Below are 21612 nucleotides of genomic sequence, written 5' to 3' on the forward strand. Positions count from 1 at the left end.
ATAAATAATAAAATAACTATGTAATGAATGAACTTCAAATTATAATATACTGTGTGGTTTATCGGCTAAACTGAGTTATGTGTTACCAATAAATCAAACGCATTTCGAAATGGAAGGAATGACTATTCTACGTTTTCTGCTCTTGTCAAAAAGATGTCAAAAAATCAGTAATTTCTTGCTTACGAATGCGAATATGGTTTTGCTAGACAATTCTTCGGTTAATATTTAATTTATTTTTTACAATATTTGGAAGTAAATTTCTTAATTAAATCTACGTTTCTTGCAGTTTATAATCCGGCTAGAAAAATTTGCTAATGCTGCGAAGAAGGACTCGTCTTTTTCCGTAACATTCAAACGTTGTATGTACTTTAAATATTTTATATTGCTATAAGCTATATGTGAATCTTGACATGAATCTCTAGACAATGGCCAGAATAGGCCAAAACCACGAGAGGGACGCTCAGATCTACCTGAACCTGAAATATACTTGTGCCTTATGCGTGCACAAACGAAATCAAAGAAAGTAAATCTTATTTTAACTGAAATTTCCTATAAAGTAACATGTCTTGTTTTTATAGATTTCTACAATAGTGAGACAAGAAGATGTTCCCAGAATGATGAATATGTATGGGCAATTCATGAAAAGCAATATGGATGGCCTGAAGCGTTTAAAGAAAGCGAAGAGCAAGTCGAAGGCAGCAAAGGGATAAAAGCAGTCACAACCTTTTTAAAGATGTAATTTATCTAAAACAAACTGTAAAATTATCACTTAATTAGACAATAACTGTCAGTGACAGTAATTATTAACTAAATAAAACATTTTTAAAGCTGGTGTAAAAAAGCACATCGGTAAAAAAATTGTATTTGTATATAGAAATGCTCAAACATGTGAAATCAGACTAATTAAAGTAGGTAGCGATTTTTTTTCAGATACCCAATCAAAACTTCCGAGAATACAATTACTTCCGTAAATAAGTAATACGTTTAATCTACAAATATATATTTTAATCCTTCTTCGTTATTAAACCTTGCTTCTTTAATTGACGCAGGGCACATTTCGCAGCAGTGCACTTTGCTATACGATAGTTGCGGCCAATACCACGGAAAGTTCCCTTGCAAAATACGTCAACGGTAACTCGCACACGACGCCCATCAGCCAGTTTCTCCGGTTTTCTAACATAATAAAAAATAAAATATATACATATATAAAAGAACATTTAAATTTCATCATCTCAAGTTATTATTTGTAGTTACCCAAATTTAGCTGTTTCTGGTTCCAATTCTAGCAACTCTCTAATGGGTGATTTTGGCACTGAATTACTAAATTGTTCAATTTCCGGTTTCATCATATTGCTATACACCTGCCACACAACGTCTAACGACATATTGGAATCCAGAAAAATTGCACCCGCAATTGACTCAAATACATCACCTAAAGCTTTTGGTACTTCAACGTCTTCAGCGTCATCACACTCTTCTTCCGAAAGTAGGTAATACTACAAAAATATATGGAATATTATTTTTAACTATCTACATATATCCACATAACTGTGGAAAATTGCTTTTTACTTCTTCACTTATACTGTGTCCATTTTCGTTTTGTATACGTACAAAACGATCGATAACTTCGTTTAGACCTGGAGACAAATGTCGAAAATATTTGTGAAAACCGTGTCGAACGGCCAATGATGCAAATATAGTATTATTCACCAAAGCTGAACGTAAATCAGTCAAGGCACCGGGTGAGTGTTGCCTGGGATCTTCATAGAGGTGACGTGTAATTAAATAATCTAGGACTGCATCACCCAGGAATTCTAACCGTTGATAACAATCTGTCAAACGATTAGGGGAATAACTAGCATGAGTCATGGCCTGTAATAGGTAAGAACGATCGCGAAACCTATAACCTAAAGTCGACTCAAACTCATCAAAGCCTTCAAGCATATACTCTAATTCCTGATTGGCATTAGGGGAATAAAGAAGGAGTGGACTTTTCGGAGCCATCCACTTTCCATAAACTTTTATGTTGCCATTCCCATCAGGTTTTATACTACCGGGAACGCGGAACTCATTTGGATCAAATGGTTTATGTACAAACGGAAGCACTCGTATTCCCAGCCATGCCATGAGTAGTAGAGCTCCGCGCGGGCCACATTCAATTAAATAGGCTCCAATTAATGCCTCAACACAATCAGCCACAGATTTATCTAATATAAATTTTTTCTTTTAGTATTAATAAAACAAATATTAACTACTTTCTCACCTGGAATGCTATGTTGTGTCACAAGGTTATACGGAATAAAACAAGTAAAGTCATTTCCTTCGCCACTTTCTTCAAGAGTTACGTTATTCTCATTGTAATTGTTTGACTATGGGCAACAATACAAATGTACGCATGGTAATGAAATGCATATATAATATATACTTACATCACCAATGAGTCCTAATTTGTCAGCCTTTTCTCGTACCAATGCACATATCTCGGCACTGTTTAATTTTTTAATATTAGCTAAATCGACCAGCTTCCAGTGATGTGGTGGAATCTATACAAAACAAAATCAAATATTTATAAAATTTATTAGTTTCTACTATTATTTTGTAAAACTTGGTCGTATTATCTAGTTTGGCTCACCTTTGCTTCTATAAGAGCTTTCTCCAGCTCTTTTGGCACATAATAACAAGGTGGCAACCAATTGTCATGAGGTTCAAATTTTGTAGCAATCATGTATTCCCCCAAGTTTTTTCGTCTTCCCAATCTATACAGATTCAAGTTGGCTACTTGCTTTGAACGCAAATGACTGAGTTTGCCTTCATGAACATTTTCATATGTTATATACAAATATGTGGTGATGGCATATTTAAGGAATGAGTCACCAATAGTTTCGAGACGTTCCAAATTAATGCCGTCGTTCGCATTCGACATAGTTAAAGCTTGTAGGATAATACTTGGACTTGGGCCAGGGTGTCCAACCAAATCTGGTTGATAGTCAAAACTAAAATTACTACATGGATTCTTGGTGTTATTTTCGATTACTGCGGACAATGTATTATTGATACTAGCGGAGCATTCTTTCCTCTCAAATTTCAACTTCACCGTCCTTTTACATTTTTCGTCAAATTGTTCTATCAGTTCGTTCTTATCATTGAAATTGTCAAAAATATCACCACAACCTTGAATTTCGAATAGCTCATCAGTGTGAGATTTTAAATACTCAGCATTTAATCGACCAATATCTGATACTCTCAACATATTACCTTGCTCTCTTAAAATAGACAACAACAAGTTTTTATCAGCATAAGGCAATAGTTTACAAAAGTCTTCTATAGAAGCCGCTTCGTTGATATTATTTGAGGCCACATTTATCGAATCCTTATGCTTCAACACCACTGACTGATCGTATTTTACAAGCATACTCGATTGTTTGATCGAGTTTTTCAATTGTCGTGTAGACGAAGTAAACTGAGCAATAGAACGACTCAACTCAGCTTCCATGTTAGGTTTCAAGTCCACAAAATTGTATCCCATAAGCAAATTCTTTGTCTTCTGATAATCACGTTCATTCGCATTTGTCGCCTGAATTATAGATAGTTGTTTATTGCGCTTTTCGATATCTTGTGCTGTTTCAATAGTTTCTGCTTCATTTCTAGAAGTGAATGCAATACGTGGAGCACCGAAGCTATCATCATCTTCGTCACTGTAGTTATTAGGCTCGTTGTCATCGTAACTGGAAGCAAACGAGTCATCCGAATCATAGTAAGCGAACGAATTCTTTCGAGAATTATTTGTATTATTGTTTGGATTTCGCAGACCATTAGCTTTTGCGGTTAGGGTTGATTTTTTCACATCCCAGAAAGTGGGAGACCCGTAACGCATTTGTTGGTCACCTATATTATAAATATAAGCATGACAAATTACAATTGTGATAAAACATAATAACACTTTAACCTACAGAAACTAACATTCGATGGGAGATATTTTAAACATTCTTCCTCGTCTTCATCCAACGACTCGGAGTTTTTGCTGAAATTAATGTTATCGGCCATATCATTAGACCAAGTGCCTATTTCAATGAAAGTACTATCCTGCAAAAAATCCCAAACATATTAACTGTCAACAAATAAATATCGTATATTCGCGCTTTAGATACCTTCAATTTCTTTTCACCTTCTATAATTATTTCATTTGCGCTCCTCATGTTAGTATGGTTGGTTTCGTAACTGTTATCCAATTCTTCACGGCCTCCAGTACCTTCCTCAAAGGCGTTACTTTGTTTATTTTTCATTTCTTTATTGTTACTTTCTTCTATTTTCTTATCCAATAATCCATTCTTATTTTCCTTTGATCTCTTTAAAACTTCCGATAAACTCCAGCCAAAGTCCAGCATAGGCCATTCAAAATCATCAGGGATTTCTTGCAACCCCAATCCAATGTCTTGTGATACCTTTTTGCGTATATCATCGGCCAATAATAACCCGTTTATACGATATAGAATGCAAGGCAAACAAACGGCAGTTCGCCACAGTGAAGCGGGAAACGGATGGACGGTGCAAAGTTCCGGCACAAGGATTTGTTTTTGCTCTAAATTCTCTCGTTTGGCACGCTTAGTTTCTTCGGAACTAGTGGGCAAGGCTACTCCCTTTCGATTGACATAACGAGGTGTTAAAAAGTTCAAACGTGCGCTGGTATGATCTACATCTAATAATGGCTGTTTAACATTCTGAATTATTAAACCGTATTTAAGAAAATAGTAATGTTTAAACGTGCGGTAGTTTTCCCCGGGGAAGCAACTCAGGGGTGAAAGCTGTGGACAAATCTCTGCCACATAAAAGTACTGCGGCTGATCCTGATTGCGATACCAAGGCATAACAACGGCATCCTTGAACTTATTTGCATCGAACTCAATTGATTTACGTAAATCATCTGTGACTGCAGAGGGCATCATACTTGAATTTTTTTCTATTATCTCAAGAAAGTCCCAGTCTATTACCTTTCCACCATTACATTTTATTGTAGGTACAATGAATACACAATTTTCTGTAGAATCTGGATCAAAGAGCATAAGAAACTTCTGAAGCCGCAATACATTTGTAAATGTGTAATTGAGGAATGTATTAATGCAACGTATCTGTGCTTCTGTGAGTACAACTGTCTCTTTTGAAAGTACAATCGATACTTTTACTTCGCCGGACCGTGTAAATATAGGAAACGAACTGACTTTTGGTATACGTTTTAGAGTTAGAATACCAAAGCCTTGTTGCGCATCTTCGGGTGGATATATTTTCCGACCACGTGTATTTTGTTCCTCCGGAATCGGACATTGTAGTGTCAAATCAATAAGATACAAATAACAAGGTACACCAGCAGTGGGACGGCAGTCACTGAACTCGGAAGCAATCTATAAAAATAAAAGCATTCATTAAAATAGTATAATATTATATTATTTTACAGGATTTTAATTAGAAATATATTTTTTTATGTTCTCAATAAGAGCACTTACACGTTTATAGTAATACTGCCTGCGTTTCGTTGTTCCCGGTCGCGGTTCGGAGTTATTTTGTACTATTTTTTCGTCTTCCTCTTCTAGCTCAAAGCTCTCCCAGTCAGACTCCATCGCACGGAAGCTTTCTTTTCCTATTGGCTGTAAGTTGTCATCCAATTCCCCAATTTTATGAAGCTCCATACAGGTTTGCAATGCGGCCATTCTACGTGCCAATATATTTGAAACCATTGGAAGTCCCTTAAAGAGTAAGACAAAATAAAATTTGCTTTCATTGGATTAATGCATTCAAACATACCACTATATCGTATTTTAATGGTGAATTTATTGGAAGACGTATTGTGTATTGATATACTTCTGCTCCAAATCGAATCGTTTTGGTGCAACGCCAAAGTGCTGTAAGCTTTGTAAAAGTATCGCTTGGCAATTTTGAACAATACTTGTTGACCAAAGCTATGGAAGTCGTAAGATCTACGGATGCACCTGTCAATAAATGTTCCATTGGCTTGTAGCGTTTAATACATTTGCTGAAATAATCTGCAAAATGATGTTCCGTTTCTGGAGGCTCAGTATTAGCACATTTGGATAGGAGTATCTGAAAATTATATACTGGTTTTATTAAAACACAACTAATATATTTAGATTACCTTCTCGATTTGACGATATTCTGCTAGTTGTTCCACTATTTTATTAGTTGTGAATTCTAATTGACTCAACGATGCATCGAAATATGTGGAAGTAATGGATACGCTTTTATCACTTTCAAAAATACATTGAAATCTACGTTTATCCTTTTTTAGTTTCGGTACTGCTAATTTCTCTTCCACCAAAGAACTTGAAAAAGAATCACTCAATAAACTACTTATATCTGATATAGCATCACTAAGATTAAGAACTTCATAACAATCGGCTAAGGATTTTTTGATTACTGATTTGTTTCCAGTATCTTTCATAGGAGCTGTCCCTTGTTTTAAATCCATCATTGAGGACAAATTGTGCTCAATTTCTACTACGTTAGCAATATTGGTATCATCCTTATGCACGCTTTTAAAAACCGATATATCGTCCGTAATCTCATTCAATGTCAAAACGCTTTTTGTTGGCGGTTTATTTGTAATTACTTCGGGATTTAGTATTTTTACAATTCCCTTTGTTGAACCAATCGTGAATTTATTTACTTTGTTATCAGGCTTCTCTTCATCGCTACAATTATCTGAATCAATAATGTCGTCTTGTCCATCTTCAAGTTTACATAGATATTTATGGCTATGGTTACTTAGTTGCTCATTTGTACTATGAACAGCAGTATAAGCTGGTGAAACTAATATAATATGATATGCAGGTGCTGCTCTTGCTCGTCCTTTACATTGAACATAACTCCGATAAGTGGTCGGTGCATCCCAGCGTACTACTAAATTACATTTAGGCAAATCGATACCTTCCTCTAGCACAGAAGTGCCAATTAAGACATTACAGTCATGCATGCGGAAACGTTTCAATACCTCTTCCTGACGTCTATGCTCTACTTCGGCTTCTTTGGGTTCGCTGATAGGATCTGCCACTCGATCAGTTGTAAATTGGCACTTAAGAAACTTTAATTCAGAATCATGTCGACTCATTTCACTAAGCAAATCAAAAAGAGCGCGCGCTGTATAATTTGAATTGCAAAAAATAATGGCACAGAGCGTATCTAACTCATCACCGTTATCACGTATGTGTCTACGGTTAAAATGTCTACGTTTAAAACGGCCATGTGTTCCACCCCCACCATGTCTTCGGTTCGTTGTGGCTGAATTCTCTATTTTGCTGGTGCTTATTTGTATATTTTTTTGCGTTAAATTGTCAGAAATATTTTTTACAATTGGATCTAAATTGTCAATAATTGAACGAGATTCTAATTGTAGTTTCGTCGTTACATTTTCAACATTTTGGCAACTATATTCGATATTACGACTAAGTTTTTGAAAATCCATTTGATCTAAATCCTGACTCAGTTTATGTATAGTCTCATTTTTAGTTAATAATTCTTCCGGTTTAAATAAGCGTAAGGTTTCTAACAAACGAAATACCTTAGGGCTTGAATATCGTTCAACTAACTCTCTGTGGTTGTTGATTTTTTTGAATGTTTGTTCACAAATAGCATGGAATTCGAGAAGAGCTGTATTAACTACACATAACAAAATGTAGTGGCGTTCATGTGGCGTTTTTATTTTCTGTTTTTCAATGCGATGAAACATGTTAACTGCAACGCGATCAGCACACCATGGTCCCATTTCATGAAGTACAAAGAGCATAATTTCTAAAAATTCCATTGGCTCCTCTTTGGGATCAGGGATGTCTTTAATAATGAAAATTATTATATAATGAACGAATATTTCGCAAAAACACAACTACATACCTTTTAGTTCTTCCAAATATTCATCTGTGTTATATATTTCAAAAGGGTCATATCGATGATCCATTAAAAAAGCTTTTCTTGTTAAAATGATCTCCTCCAATACAAACGTCAACTCATCACGTTCATAAGGCATACATTGAACTATAAACTCACTTGGTCTCGCGCAATACCTAATTAATAATTATATATTATCCAAACATTCTCTATACATTTTATCAAATATATATGTACATGTATGTATATTTTACAAACCTTAATACAGTCACGATATCGCTAGCTGTCTCTGCTTTACAATGCACACTGTCTTCTAATGTATTTAGCATTGCATTTAACTCTTGTAAGGAACACTCTGCGCTATGAAGAGGACCAGCCAAACCCAATACTTTCGGAATCTCGGCACTCAAATTATTAAAATGTTCTTGAAAAATTATGCGCAAATCTTTACATATATCAGCTTCATGACAGTCTTCTAATATTAATAAATGTACATCCTTCAAACTGAGTACTCCTCCTCTTAATGCCTCCAAACAAGTACGAGGGTGAATAATATAAAGTTGAAAGCCCTTTGGTATGTAGAGCTGACTATTCGCACTCAGCTCTGTGTTTTCCACTTTAAACACTTTCAGATTTGTTAAATGTTCTATCATGGCAGATATTGATGGTGAAGTTTGGTCAGTTGTTAAATACAAATTAAACTTTGCAGCTAATCTTGCTGGACGTGATAATTCCTGCAGCAACTTTAAGGCTATGAATTCCTTGGAAGACTTATGACCAAGGCATATAATTACATTACGTTCAAAAGCAACTGAAAGCAGTTCGATTTGATAATCACGCGGAGTAAAGACCGTTGTGTGAACATTATCACACCAATAGAACGACATTTTGTTATCTTAAACACAAAACAATTGTAGATTCATATATATATTTTTTTTGTTTTGTAGCTTTATGGCATGATCCAAAGTTTTACTGAAAATAAAATTATTACTCTTTGAATGTAGCTTCCTTCTCAAGACGAATCAGGTGAATCTTGATGGCGTGAATCCAAACTAATTTATATGTATATATAACAATAATAATATAAATAATTAAAATTCGAATATATATATCAATATTGCAGACTTTACACCATTTGTATAACCGGCTACAAATTAACTTAATTTAGATCAGCTGACTGCAAGTGTAATTGAAAATGACATTTTACATCTGGTATAGAGACAAAATTTTTTAAAGCAACTTAAACCCAAGTCCATATCCATCGTTAAGCCTGTTTGTCGGTGATTTTAAGGAAACGTCAATGTCACGTTTTCATATGAGAAGAACTTGTTTTTTTTTTTTTATAATGCTACTCAAAAATTGTTAGATATTGATAAACCAAGAAATCCAGATACCTCTTTATTTCTAGAATAACCCGAATTTATTGTAGGCAATATTGTTAATGGCGATTTCACATTTCTCATGCTTTGTAAATATTATTGTGATATCTGTTGCTAACAGTTCACATATTTTGAAATCTACGTTTGTCCTTTTTTAGTTTCGGTACTGCTAATTTCTCTTCCACCAAAGAACTTGAAAAAGAATCACTCAATAAACTACTTATATCTGATATAGCATCACTAAGATTAAGAAGATTAAGAATTTATTGTAGGCAATATTGTTAATGGCGATTTCACATTTCTCATGCTTTGTAAATATTATTGTGATATCTGTTGCTAACAGTTCACTTATTTTGTGTAAGTTCACCACAGCAGCCCTTTGCATAAGAAGTGAATGGAGTGTAAACAAGCTATAAGTTAGAGTTGTAAAGTAGAGTATTGAGTAATAAAGTGTTAAGTTATAAGAAATTATAAATAAAGATTAGTGTATAGCAGAGAACGTATAATATAGAGAAGGTTCATGGTGTGCCGATTGTCAAAGTGGTCCTCTTTTCGCAGGGGTGCTCGCCAAGATGAGCGTGTTTCACCACAGAAAATTATTAGCGTGTTTCACCACAGGTTTAACATCAGCGCACTCGAAAATAGCAGAATTGAGCGGTTTCAGTGTTAAATGAGAAAAATTGTGTTAATTTGAATGTTAATAACTGTACGCTTACAGATTCGCTTATATACAGTGCGCAAACGACTCGCTATATAATTTCATTTACATTTAATATCAAAATACATACGTATATATGCAAAACTTTATGATTTATTCCATAAAATGCTTTGAAGTATATAATGAAATAATTATTTTATATACATATGTTAAAATATAATATAATTATATACTGCATACATATGAATATTTATTTTCTTTGGTTATTAAAAGTTTCGATAATATACCAAAAGAATAAAAGTTGGCGCATAATTTGTAATTATGTGTGCATGTAAACAAAATCGAAAGAACCATACGCATAATGTTTGTAAATTTGTTTACATGCATATGTGCGTAAATATGTACATATGTGCCTCATGGTTTGTTGTAAAATCTTCGTTGCCACGGACAACGAATGGCCGCAAATTGTGATTTTTTGTTTTCAAGTCAATGCAGTGTCGCACGTTCGAAGGGAAGCGGATCAGGTCCCCAAGTCATATTATCGTTTATATTTTCATATTATCGTTTTATTATGAATGAAAATGGTTTTGTTGTATGTACTACAAAATTTGGCTTCGTTGATTGGCTGCCATATTGACTTGTGATGCTGCTTATGCGTTTGAGGCGCTTGTTGTTTTTGTAGAAAATACCTTTAATTTTTTTGTGATGGTGACAAACTTACGTGTACGCATGTGCGAATGTAAGTTTGTGTATGCATTACTTGTTCGTCAATGACATACAAACATATTTATGTATATGCATATGTAACAATGTGTGCATATGACCTTCACTGATAAGTGATAACGAGACAATACGAATTTTGGAAGATGTCCATACATATGCATCTACATATGTATGTATGTACGTAAGCGCTTTTGTATATATCTAGGTATACACATGTATGTATATACAAGTCTCATATAATGAAATATGTAGTTAATTTTAGTATTGTAAGAAATGCATTTAATATAAAAATAAAAACATTTTTTATGAAAGTAGGTATATTATTTTAAAACATTACATACATATGTAGGTCCGTTTAAACATGCCGACCAATATGCCTCTGAAATCGCATAATTTATTTGAATTGAATAAATTTTGCATACAGTCATAAATAAATATCATATTAGCACATATGATTGCATATAAATGTATCAATATATAAGCAAACGGGCTAACATTCCGATATAATAGAAATGTAAATCTATGAGCACATTTTTCATTTAATGCTCAGCAATGTTAACGTGACGCTGTTAAAATTTCTCCTTCCGAGCTGGCTGAGGTGAAACACGCTCATCGTGTTTTGTTAGATTTTGACAATTCACACGCTGGTCCGCAATTGGACCTTCTCTATATTATACGTTCTCTGTGTATAGCCATTGAAGTGTGACTTTTATTTGACAACCCAGTGCTCGAACTCAGGGTAGAGTTTTAAAGTAAATGATTTATTTTGGAAATCCGTTACAATATCAAACACAAGAATGATAGAAGACAAGATTACGACAGGCTGAAGCGTTCACGACCCACGAATGGGAGTAGGCAACAGAAGAATTATCAAATGGAAAACGGAAATGTGAAACATAGTGAACCAAATTGAATAATGTGCGGATAAAATATCACAATGAACGCAATTCTTAAAATCTTCATTTAAAAAATGATCCAATATAATAATGCATATTTATAATTAAAATTATATGTTTTGTTACAAAAAGTTCGCCATTTTGCCAACTTTTTTGTTGGTTGGAAAAGTGAAAAAAATTCTTTATAGACGACTTTTTGTACTATTGTTGTTTAACTCCGCCATTGCGGACTTCTTTTTCAAGTTAATACATTTTTCACTTAGAATTTTAAATAATAATTAAGCACTAGCCTTGACTTCAGCTATTTGTTTTGGTTTTATTGTTTTGTACCACCGTGCAATTTTGTTTTGCTCGCGTGTTCGGGTTCGTGAAAGTTGTCACTCAACAGGAACTCAAAACCCAAAAAAGCTAACTGTAAACGCCTGTCGTAATCTTGTCTTCTATCATTCTTGATCAAACAGCAATTTACATATTTAGTTTAAAGTGAATTTATTTCTGCAAAAAATGAAAAAATATGTAGATTTATTTGTTTTAAATAATCGATTATTATTATAAATCATATATAAAAATATTTTACGCTTTTTCTGGCAAAATAACGTCATACTTGTTAGAACTTTGAATAATTTCACATTTCACATATTAGTGCCAGCTGTATAGCGGCCATTGTCGTCGGAAAAATTTGAAACGTTTCTAATTTGGCGACAGTGAAGACTTCAACCCTTTTGTCGCGAAGTCGCGTGTATTTTAATATTGGACAGGTGTCGCTCGTCGCTTGTCGCCGCCTGTCGGTTCAGCACTTAATTCAAAGAAATTTCAATAACACCACTACATCCACACATACGCAACAAAAGGTAAAATGTGTATAAAAATTTAACTCAACTCTTCTCTCGTACAGCACCCTGAATGAGAAAAAAAAACAAACGTAGTTTTCGAGGAGTATATGAACAAGTTTTGTTTTATGCTATGCCATGGCTGCTTGTGGAGTATTATTTGGCTTGTTTTATTTAAATCACTCATTTTTAAATAAGTAAAACTTAAAATATAAGTTTTCTAAAGCCAAAAGTTGGAATTGAAGAGGTAGAATACGTAAATAATTTTTGAATATAATAATATTATCTTTCCTTAAATTCTAATTATTTTTCCATACAGATATTTCAAACCTCATACAGCACTTTAAAGGTACTCAACCTAATTGGTATTAGTTACGGTAGCAGTGTGGAACTTTCGAAGGATAGGAATATGTGCTACAAGAAAATCCAGAACTATGGATGCAAACGCTACTACATCGAACACAAATAATTTACGCACCAGATATTAGTATGATACTAGAGGGCAAAGCAGTTGCAGTATTTTTGGACTTACCGGCACCTCAGTTGGCCGTGCCATTACCACCAAAAATACAGCATTCAGGAATTATACCTTTATTGTATCGCTTTACGGGGACATGGACGTTGCCCGTGCTGGATTTATAATTCCTCATACGTAAGGTAATTATTACCAACTTTTATGTTGTAAAAATTAAAATTTTACTTTATATTTTATAGAAAACCTCCTCCCAGAAATTGGATGAATCTAGTACTAATGAAATTAATGAAAGAAGAGATCTTACAAAAACTCCTAAAGAAACCAAAAGAGTCCTCACATAATATGCATATCTTACACTTCCAGGCAGCATTTGACATTTGCCACTCTTCCTCCAGCCTTTGTCCGATAGCGAAAATTGTTCAACAATTCAATACTTTATACATACATATGCATATAGTGTAGTACGATAATAAATGTATATAGTAAATATAATAATAAATACCTAAATAACATTATTTTAATAAATATGTAATATAATTAATAATTGTTATTAAATCCTCATTTTTAAATGATGAATGCAATGTGCAAGAAAGGGATTAACGATCACACGTACACAAGAGTTTCGCGTACTTTTGTCAATTCGCCCTTAAGAATCGCATAGAAACTTTCTTTGAAACTGCTAGTACCGCTCCCAGGCCTTTCACAGAAGAATTCCCCGGTACCTGACATGTACATAGATACCAAATAAGGTGCAAATGTTATTGTAAACCACAATGCAATTTTTTTTAATATAAAATTTTGCTTTCACCACAAAATATTTTACCCATTCTTCACCTTTGGAAAGAGAGCGTACAACACGTTCGGCACATATCTTCCGCACTTGTTTATTTGTATGTTAAATGAAAAGTCGCTAAAATAAAATTGTTAACATAATATACAATCAATTCATAAATTTGATAATTTTAATTATGCATTGTTTAGTATTCATTATTAAACGACAAAACACTTTCATTTATTAAATTTAATTTAATTTGGAAAAATACATGTTGCAAATTTCATGTTACATTAGTAACTGCGTCCAAATAACGTATAAAATTGGGGTTTATTGATGCAACTTGGATGAATGCATTTATCGTTAGCAGTAATCGCAGCAGGCTGTTCAAATGGTATGCACAGTGATTTAGCGCCCATAGCAGGTGCACCAGGTTCTGCCTCCTCGTCTCTGTAATAAATTTTAAATGAGAGAAACAAACGAATTACAAATTTGTACAAACCTTGCGCTGTCTCCTTTAATTTTTTCTTCGCAGCTGATTTCACCACAGAATGGTGAAAGTAAAATGTTCTTAGCATCCAGAAATTTGCAGAATTCCGCCCAATTCTTCGTAATTTTTGTATGATTAACCAAATCTTTTTTCGCTTTTGCTAACATACTATCATGTATTGTTTCCAACAATTGCTTGATTTTGGACTCTACGTCGTCTAAAGCCAAAATAAGTTTTTCACCAGTGTCACGGCGTACCGCAACAATTTGATTAGTTTTCATATCCTTTGGACCAAATTCGATACGAAGTGGAACCCCCTTCAATTCCCAATGATTAAACTTCCAACCTGGAGAGTAATTGTCACGGTAATCACCTTCACAACGAACACCCTTTATGTTTAATTGTTCTTCCAACTTTTTACAAGCTTGTATAAGCCGTTCTCGTTCATCGGGTTTCGTATTAACCGTTATGCCACAAGGCACAATAATGGCTTGTATAGAAGCAACATGTGGCGGCAACACCAATCCCTGATTGTCTGCATGCACCATAATCATGACGCCAATTGTGCGTGTAGTTATTCCCCAAGAATTCTGAAACACGAATTGTTTTTGTTGTGTTTCGGGGTCTTCAAACACGATCTCGAACATTTTCGAGAAGTTTTGACCTAAATGATGACTGGTAGCGCCCTGAATAGCGCGTCCCGACGCGGAAATAAATGCTTCTACAGTAGTGGTATAATCGGCTCCAGCAAATTTCTCCTTTTCTGTTTTACGCCCTTTTACTACAGGGATAGCAAGAAGATTGGTATAGATGTGCGCGTAACGATCCAAAATGTCCAGTACTTCTTGATCGGCTTCTGCTTTTGTGGCAAAAGCGGTATGGCCTTCTTGCCAGAGAAATTCACGCGTGCGCAGGAAAGGCTGAGGATGCTTGAATTCCCACCGCTATATAGAACAGAGCATGAATGACGTTAAAAATTAAACATGAAATTAACAATCCTTAATATTGTAAATTATTAGAGTATTTACTGTACATTAATTATAATTATTATTAGTCGTAGTACTCAAATTGTAGTGTATATTAATACGTGTACATAAAAAATGTTTAGATTTATTGTTAATTTTCTGAATTTTTTATTTATTATAAATATATAATAATTAATTTACTCACCACAACGTTGTTCCACTGATTTAAACGTATGGGTAAATCACGATAGGACTGAATCCACTTTGCATATGCTGGATACATAACAGTTTCAGAAGTAGGACGCACAGCAATTGGTTCAGCTAAATCAGAATCCCCTGATTTCGTCACCCAAGCAACTTCTGGCGCAAAATCGGCAATATGAGTCTTTTCCCGCTCGAGAGCGGCACGCGAAACAAATATGGGAAAGTAACACTCCTTAACGCCCATTTTTGTTATTTCGGCATCGAACCAATTTTTAATAAATTTCCAAATTGCAAATGACCAATGGCGCAAAATATAACAACCAGACACATCATAATATTCTATTAATTCTCCTTTGGTAATAACCTAAATGACAACATACATTCATATATTAATAATACGATATAAAATTGTTGCATTGAACATAAAGAAATGTACCTGCGAATACCATTCGGGAAGATTTTCCTCTTTGGTAGCTTCAAGTCCCAACCTTGTCTGCTTTTTAGGTCCACCCGCCTGAATATTAGCTTCTTCTTTAAGTTGTGCCTTTCCCTTGTTTTGAGTTAAATTACTCTTTTCACTTCCTTTTTTTGAACCATTGCCCCCGCGTCCACCAATGGTTGGAAAATCAGTTCCTGTAATTTCTTTGTATTTCGTTTTGAGCGCTAACAACTTTTTCACTTCAGCATCAATATTTTCTTTAGACAAATTAGTCGATTTGGCAGTACGAACTTTATCACCTTGCGCGTTGATTTCTTTGGTTAACAATTCTTTTTCTGATGAAGCCGACATTTTCATCGAAACTTTCTCAATAACGGCAGTTCCTTCTGGTTTAATCTTAATGTTGGGTGTCCAATCTGTGCCAGTTTTTTGTTTGTAATTAGCTTTTAAAGACAACAATGTTTGCACTTCCTGGTCAATTGTAGGCTTAGGTGCCTTTTCCGATTTCAATAGTCGAATTCTATCACCTTGTAATTTTATCCGTGTAAGGAGTGCACTGACATCTGGGCTATCTTCCTCGGTTAAATCAATTTTAGATGAATCGTCAGTTTTAGAAGACGGGACAGAGGTTCCCGGTTTCCATTCTTGTCCAGTTAGGCTTTTATAGTCCGTTTTTAGTGCCAACAATAATTTAACTTCTGTATCTATAATGCTTTTTTCTTCTTTAGCATTCTTAAGAAGACGAACCTTATCACCCTGTGTAGAAATTTTCCCAAGTAAATCCGCAACGGCACTTTCTGATGGCTGTTCTGGAAACTTTTCCCTCTTGACAACTACTTGTTTTATAGTTCCTGGCTTCCAATCACTTCCTGTAAGTTTTTTATAATCTGATTTGAGAGAAATCAGTGCTTTGACTTCAGTTTCTATAACTGTTTTATCGGCTTTCTGTGATTTTAGTTGACGGACTTTGTCGCCTTGATCGGTAATTTTATTAAGTACTTGCTCAACAGCGGTATCAGCATTCGATTGGTCAGTTACAGGAAATACTTCTGTACCAGGTTTCCAGTCTTGACCAGTTATCGTTTTAAATTCAGTTTTCAGTTCTAACAGTTTCGTAACTTCTAAATTGATTTTATCCTTTGCCGTTTTCTTTGCCTTTAGATCACGTATTACGTTGCCTTGCTCCAAGATCTTTTCATTAAGTAGAGATGCGTTGGATATAGGAACTATAGATGTTTCAGCGCACTAAAATAATGCATTTAAGTTGATATTATTAACATTATATGAGAACAGTAAAAACACATTATAAATATATTATTAATAATCGACATTATTGATTTCATTCAAATAAAGCAAATATGAAGCAGTTTGTCGACGTCAGCACGAAAAAATTGGCTGACTGGAGTGATACATAACAGCAACATGAAGTGATCAAAGCATAAATTAAAAGTTACGTGACGCAACATAAACAATTCCATCTATCTTAACTTTAGTGCTTTTACTTTATAGTTTTTTTTTTTTTTTCATTTTACCCTTTTACCTGTTCGTAAGTACCGAAGCAGCGTTTAAAACAAACCTGAACTGAAGTCGGGTATGGTTTGAAAGTGACTGATCATATCTGATTAAAAGCAAACATGAAAAGGTATTTAGTAATAACGAAGCAAACAACACTAAGCAGTTTTTGATGACATGCTTTTCGCTCTTGTGCTTTGCTTCCACGTCATCTTCACTATTACATTTACCTTCACTATTACATTTACCCACCTAGGGTATCAAAATTCGAAATTTTTTTGTCTTATATTCTCTAAAAATTTCAAATCAATTCGGATAAAATTCTAAGATATATACCTTTTGGAAGTTCCGCCCATCAGGCCACGTCAGTTTAAATGTAAAACTTTTTTTTTTTAATTTTGAACACATCTTTGAAATAAAATTATCTAGATGAACGAAGGATTTTTTTTATTTTTATTACATCTACATATATGTATTTTATATATGGAAATTTTACCAAAAAAGTGAGTTTTTTGTTAAAAATTCCGACAAAAAATTTTAATATTTTCTTTTTTCCTTCGTTCATTAACTAGATTTATCCATGTACTATCGACATATCTTTGATTTTAGATTAACTAGTAATGAGCTATGCTGCCCATGGCAAGAGCATTTTTGGGCACGTCATGGGATATAGGTGCTAACGACAGAGTTTTCGGAATTTTTAGATAAAAATTTCACAAAATACTGTTTAAACATGTGAATTAAACGAATATATGTTTAATTGATATATATGTATATTAGAAAATCTAAAAATACCATTGTTTTTAGACTGTGAAACCCACCTAATCCCTTAAAAGCTGTTGTATTTAAAACTATTTCAAAGCAAGCGATAGTAGCGCAACTTCTCAAATAATTTATTTTATTAACTACTTGAACTATTACTATGTACATATATATGTATATATATTTATTATGTCAATTGTTGTAGTTTTGGAAAAGCATTTTATGATGTGTTGTGGATCTATCCAATTACGTTGATATTTTTGAAATATTCTCTTTGAATAAAATATATTGATATAAAGTACAAAGCGAAAGTGGGTGTATTAAAAACTTGACTTATCGATCAACTAATTTTGTAAAATATTTTATTTTATCAACCGGAACTATATATATTTATTAATTATTTCGACTAGATATGTACATATATATTATTATTAGCTATTATAACTAATTAACTTTTGTTTGTTGGGAATAACCCAACTCTTTTCATGCCCACTAGGGTATTCAATATTCTCCCGCCAATTTGGAATCTTCCGTTAGATGACAAGACTTCATATGTTAACACTAACTAGGGTGTAAGTAGCCGCAATAACCAACTTAATATAAATAAATTTTAACTCAAATTAACGCATAATAGCGTAATTTGATTTTGTATGTAAATTCTAAGAGCCATCACGAAATCTAAATGTATGATACATTGGGTGGACAACTTACTTTAAATTCCCACTAGAATTAGTATTGTTTTGGAAAATAAAATGATTATAGTTAATCATACTCACATTTTTCACATCTTGTGCATTAGCGTTTATTTTCAAACCAGAAGATGGCATATCTTTAGTGTGGCCATCAGGTATCGAGAATAGAATGACCGGCGTTACAACATTCGAGAAAGGACTGGCTGGCGCATAAGCAACATCAACTTTAAAGAATCCGCGACGTTGAAGTTGAATTATGTCTCCTTTTTTGCATTTCATAAGTTCTGGATCACCTAGCATTCTTATTTCCTCCTAATAAAATAAAATAAGTACTTATCGTGTGTACGGTATTAAAGCATTTATTACCCTAGTTTTGTGACCGATGTATTGTTTAAAGTCTTCATCTTTCCCTAAAACTGCTTTACTTATAATATTGTCGAAGTACACGCAGAATGTGGGCGGATAAAGAGCATCGTCTTCCACAGCAAGCCAAGTAAGTTTTAATGTTTTCTTAAAGTCCTTATTATCCAAATTCAAAGTCGCATCAATTTTTATTATTTTACCGCTATCATCTTTATATATTTTTCTTATTAACAAGTTGCCCCAATTTATAAATGTAGCATTTTCACCCTCCTTTAGGGCAATCGCATCTTCATAATCAATATATATACGAGGACCCATGGTTATTTCTTTCATTCCTAGACTTTCGTTCTTTGGATGTTTAGGTACCTGAATTTTTTCTACCTTTGCATCTAAAACATTAACAATAATTCGATTTTCATAATTGAGCGCAGTGTATCGAGGTGCAATCGGATCGATCACTTTCTTATTAAATGCCCAAATTTTGTCCCAATTCATGAATACTACAGATTTACTTGAACCTTGGGCGATAATGAATTCGCGTAAGCCCGCAACAGTCATGCCTCGGCGAATAATTCCCCGCACTGTCGGAAAGCGTGGATCATCCCTATAAGGCACACAAATCTTCTTTGTTTGATATTGATTCATTATATTTAAATATTATTTATCTTACCAACCATCCACTAATCCTGACTCAACAAACCATGTCAGTTTACGTTTAGACAACACAGTATTTGTCATGTTTAAACGGCTATATTCCCATATGTACGGTTTTCGTAACTTGAGGGCATCAATAAACCAATAGAATTGATCATCACGATCGTGATATTCCATTGTACGTAACGTATGCGTAACTCCTTCTATGGAATCAACAATCGGACAAGCAAAATCGTATGTTGGATAGACCCTTTAATACATAAAAGTAAGTATTCTCTAAAAATTCATATATTTAACACAATTACTTATATTTTGTGCCTGTACGTGGGTGAGGTTCATTCTTGCAACGGTATATAGTTGGATCACGCATGCAGCCATTTGCTGAAGACATATCAATTTTTGCACGAACACAACATTTCTGACCTATATCTGTACCGTTCACCATTTCCTGCCATAAAGATAGGTTTCTTTCCACATCTTTAGTGAACAGAAATTTGAGTATAAAATTCAAACAAACAAAACATTAATTATATTACCATTTGAACGGTTCGTTGATTCCACACGTTGTTCGCGTTCAATTTTCATTTTATCCGCTGGCGTATCATCTACATATGCTTTGCCATCTTTAATCATCTGTTCGCAAAATTTCAACATTATTTCAAAATAATTGGATGTATGAGTAAAAACATCTGGTTTAATCTGTAGTAATTCCACATCGCCCAAAATAACTTCTTCAAACTCTACAGTTTCTTTCGCTGGATTAGTGTCATCGAATCGCATTATTAGTTTGCCATTAAAGTTTAATGCATAGTATTGATTTAATAGAGCAGCTTTAGCATGTCCAATATGCAAATATCCAGACGCTTCTGGAGGAAATCGTACTACTACCTTCCCAAATTCGGCACCGGGTAGATCTATAAATTTTCCTTCCTGCTTACGTTCATTTGTTTTGGTCTTACCAGGCAAATGTGCACTTTCGCATTCACTAAGTTTAACACCATTGCTTCTTTTTGCCCGTTTGGATGCAGTACGAGCTTCTTCTGGCAATGCCTGTAAAACTTTTTGAATCAAGGGTTGAGAATTTATAAGGTTATACCAGCGTTGCACATGTTGTGGTATGCCGTTGGTGGAAAGAAACTCATAACGTGCATGCATCTCGTTGAAAAGAGCAAAATCAGCAATAGTTAACTTGTTTGCCACTAGATAGGTTACGGGGGCAATTGATTTATCGAGAAATGATAACGCCCAAGAAATGTCATCTTCGCATGTTAATGAAAACGACAACCAATGGTCTATTTGCGTACGTTCAATAGCGTTTTCTCCATAAAGTTTATACTCTGGGGCCACACGTGCCAGGGCCCTCAACACATCATTGTTAGAATGACAAAGAAGACGGCGCTGATTAAGAAATTGAAGCGAGGTTTCATTACCCCAAACAATTTCAATCTCTATAGTCTCGCTTATAAGATGAGCAGTTGCCAAACCACCTTGCAATTATACGAAAAGAAACATTTCACAACAGTATTAACTCTAAATATCATTTTTTTTTTTCAAATACAACTGAAAGATAAAATTAATAATAACCTAAAATTATGTCTTAAAGGTTTCTAAAACTTACTTATTGGAGGATTATTTATGTTAGCTGTTAACTTGACTGCCATTTTAATTTGTTCACAAAATAATATTATTGCTCTAATATTATGAACTGCCCAGAACCACTAGATAGTTTGGTTCACACTAACATTATGCCTACATTTGCAATTAGTTTTCTCAACTATAAATTTCAACACAACCATTTTAGGAAACGAAGCACACGTGAATTTGGAGACGATGTGAAATGGAAATTTGATAAGAAATGAGTTGTCCTGTTTTAACACAATAAGTAACAAGATACTTCTAGCTGTCAAT

General features: G+C 34.1%; 3 protein-coding genes and 1 long non-coding RNA gene across 7 annotated transcripts; 2 read left to right on the plus strand and 2 right to left on the minus strand.

Moving 5' to 3' along the window:
* The first annotated feature begins 8 nt into the window (after positions 1-8).
* LOC105214299 (signal recognition particle 14 kDa protein) lies at positions 9-1915 on the plus strand. The gene is made up of 4 exons (XM_011187640.3): positions 9-217; positions 287-359; positions 423-523; positions 579-1915. Exons 1-4 carry the CDS (start codon positions 110-112, stop codon positions 708-710), a joined length of 414 nt encoding a protein of 137 aa, XP_011185942.2. The 5' UTR covers positions 9-109; the 3' UTR covers positions 711-1915.
* Positions 830-9049, minus strand: LOC105214300 (endoribonuclease Dcr-1). Its single transcript, XM_054225133.1, has 13 exons — positions 8149-9049; positions 7897-8066; positions 6146-7836; positions 5797-6093; positions 5499-5738; positions 4149-5396; positions 3951-4083; positions 2633-3885; positions 2430-2543; positions 2264-2369; positions 1570-2207; positions 1255-1496; positions 830-1173 (listed from the first exon to the last, which is right to left on the minus strand). The coding sequence occupies exons 1-13, from the start codon at positions 8775-8777 to the stop codon at positions 1005-1007; spliced, it is 6930 nt and encodes a 2309-aa protein (XP_054081108.1). The 5' UTR covers positions 8778-9049; the 3' UTR covers positions 830-1004.
* A 2272-nt stretch (positions 9050-11321) lies between these two features.
* On the plus strand, positions 11322-13395 carry LOC105214297 (uncharacterized). 4 transcript variants are annotated; one of them, XR_008469934.1, is made up of 5 exons: positions 11322-11336; positions 12190-12330; positions 12442-12623; positions 12696-13033; positions 13091-13395. It is a non-coding gene; the product is annotated as an uncharacterized LOC105214297 (long non-coding RNA). The 4 variants fall into 4 exon arrangements; XR_008469935.1 differs by lacking the exon at positions 11322-11336 and adding an exon at positions 11388-11402; XR_008469936.1 differs by lacking the exons at positions 11322-11336; positions 12190-12330 and adding an exon at positions 11388-11402.
* A 324-nt stretch (positions 13396-13719) lies between these two features.
* LOC105214295 (bifunctional glutamate/proline--tRNA ligase) lies at positions 13720-21609 on the minus strand. The gene is made up of 10 exons (XM_011187636.3): positions 21323-21609; positions 20241-21191; positions 20010-20181; positions 19721-19954; positions 19054-19654; positions 18772-18999; positions 15719-16966; positions 15284-15646; positions 14126-15057; positions 13720-14073 (listed from the first exon to the last, which is right to left on the minus strand). Exons 1-10 carry the CDS (start codon positions 21363-21365, stop codon positions 13917-13919), a joined length of 4929 nt encoding a protein of 1642 aa, XP_011185938.1. The 5' UTR covers positions 21366-21609; the 3' UTR covers positions 13720-13916.
* Positions 21610-21612: the final 3 nt, after the last annotated feature.

Source organism: Zeugodacus cucurbitae, chromosome 2 (genome assembly GCF_028554725.1).
Source record: "Zeugodacus cucurbitae isolate PBARC_wt_2022May chromosome 2, idZeuCucr1.2, whole genome shotgun sequence".
NCBI lineage: Eukaryota > Metazoa > Arthropoda > Insecta > Diptera > Tephritidae > Zeugodacus > Zeugodacus cucurbitae.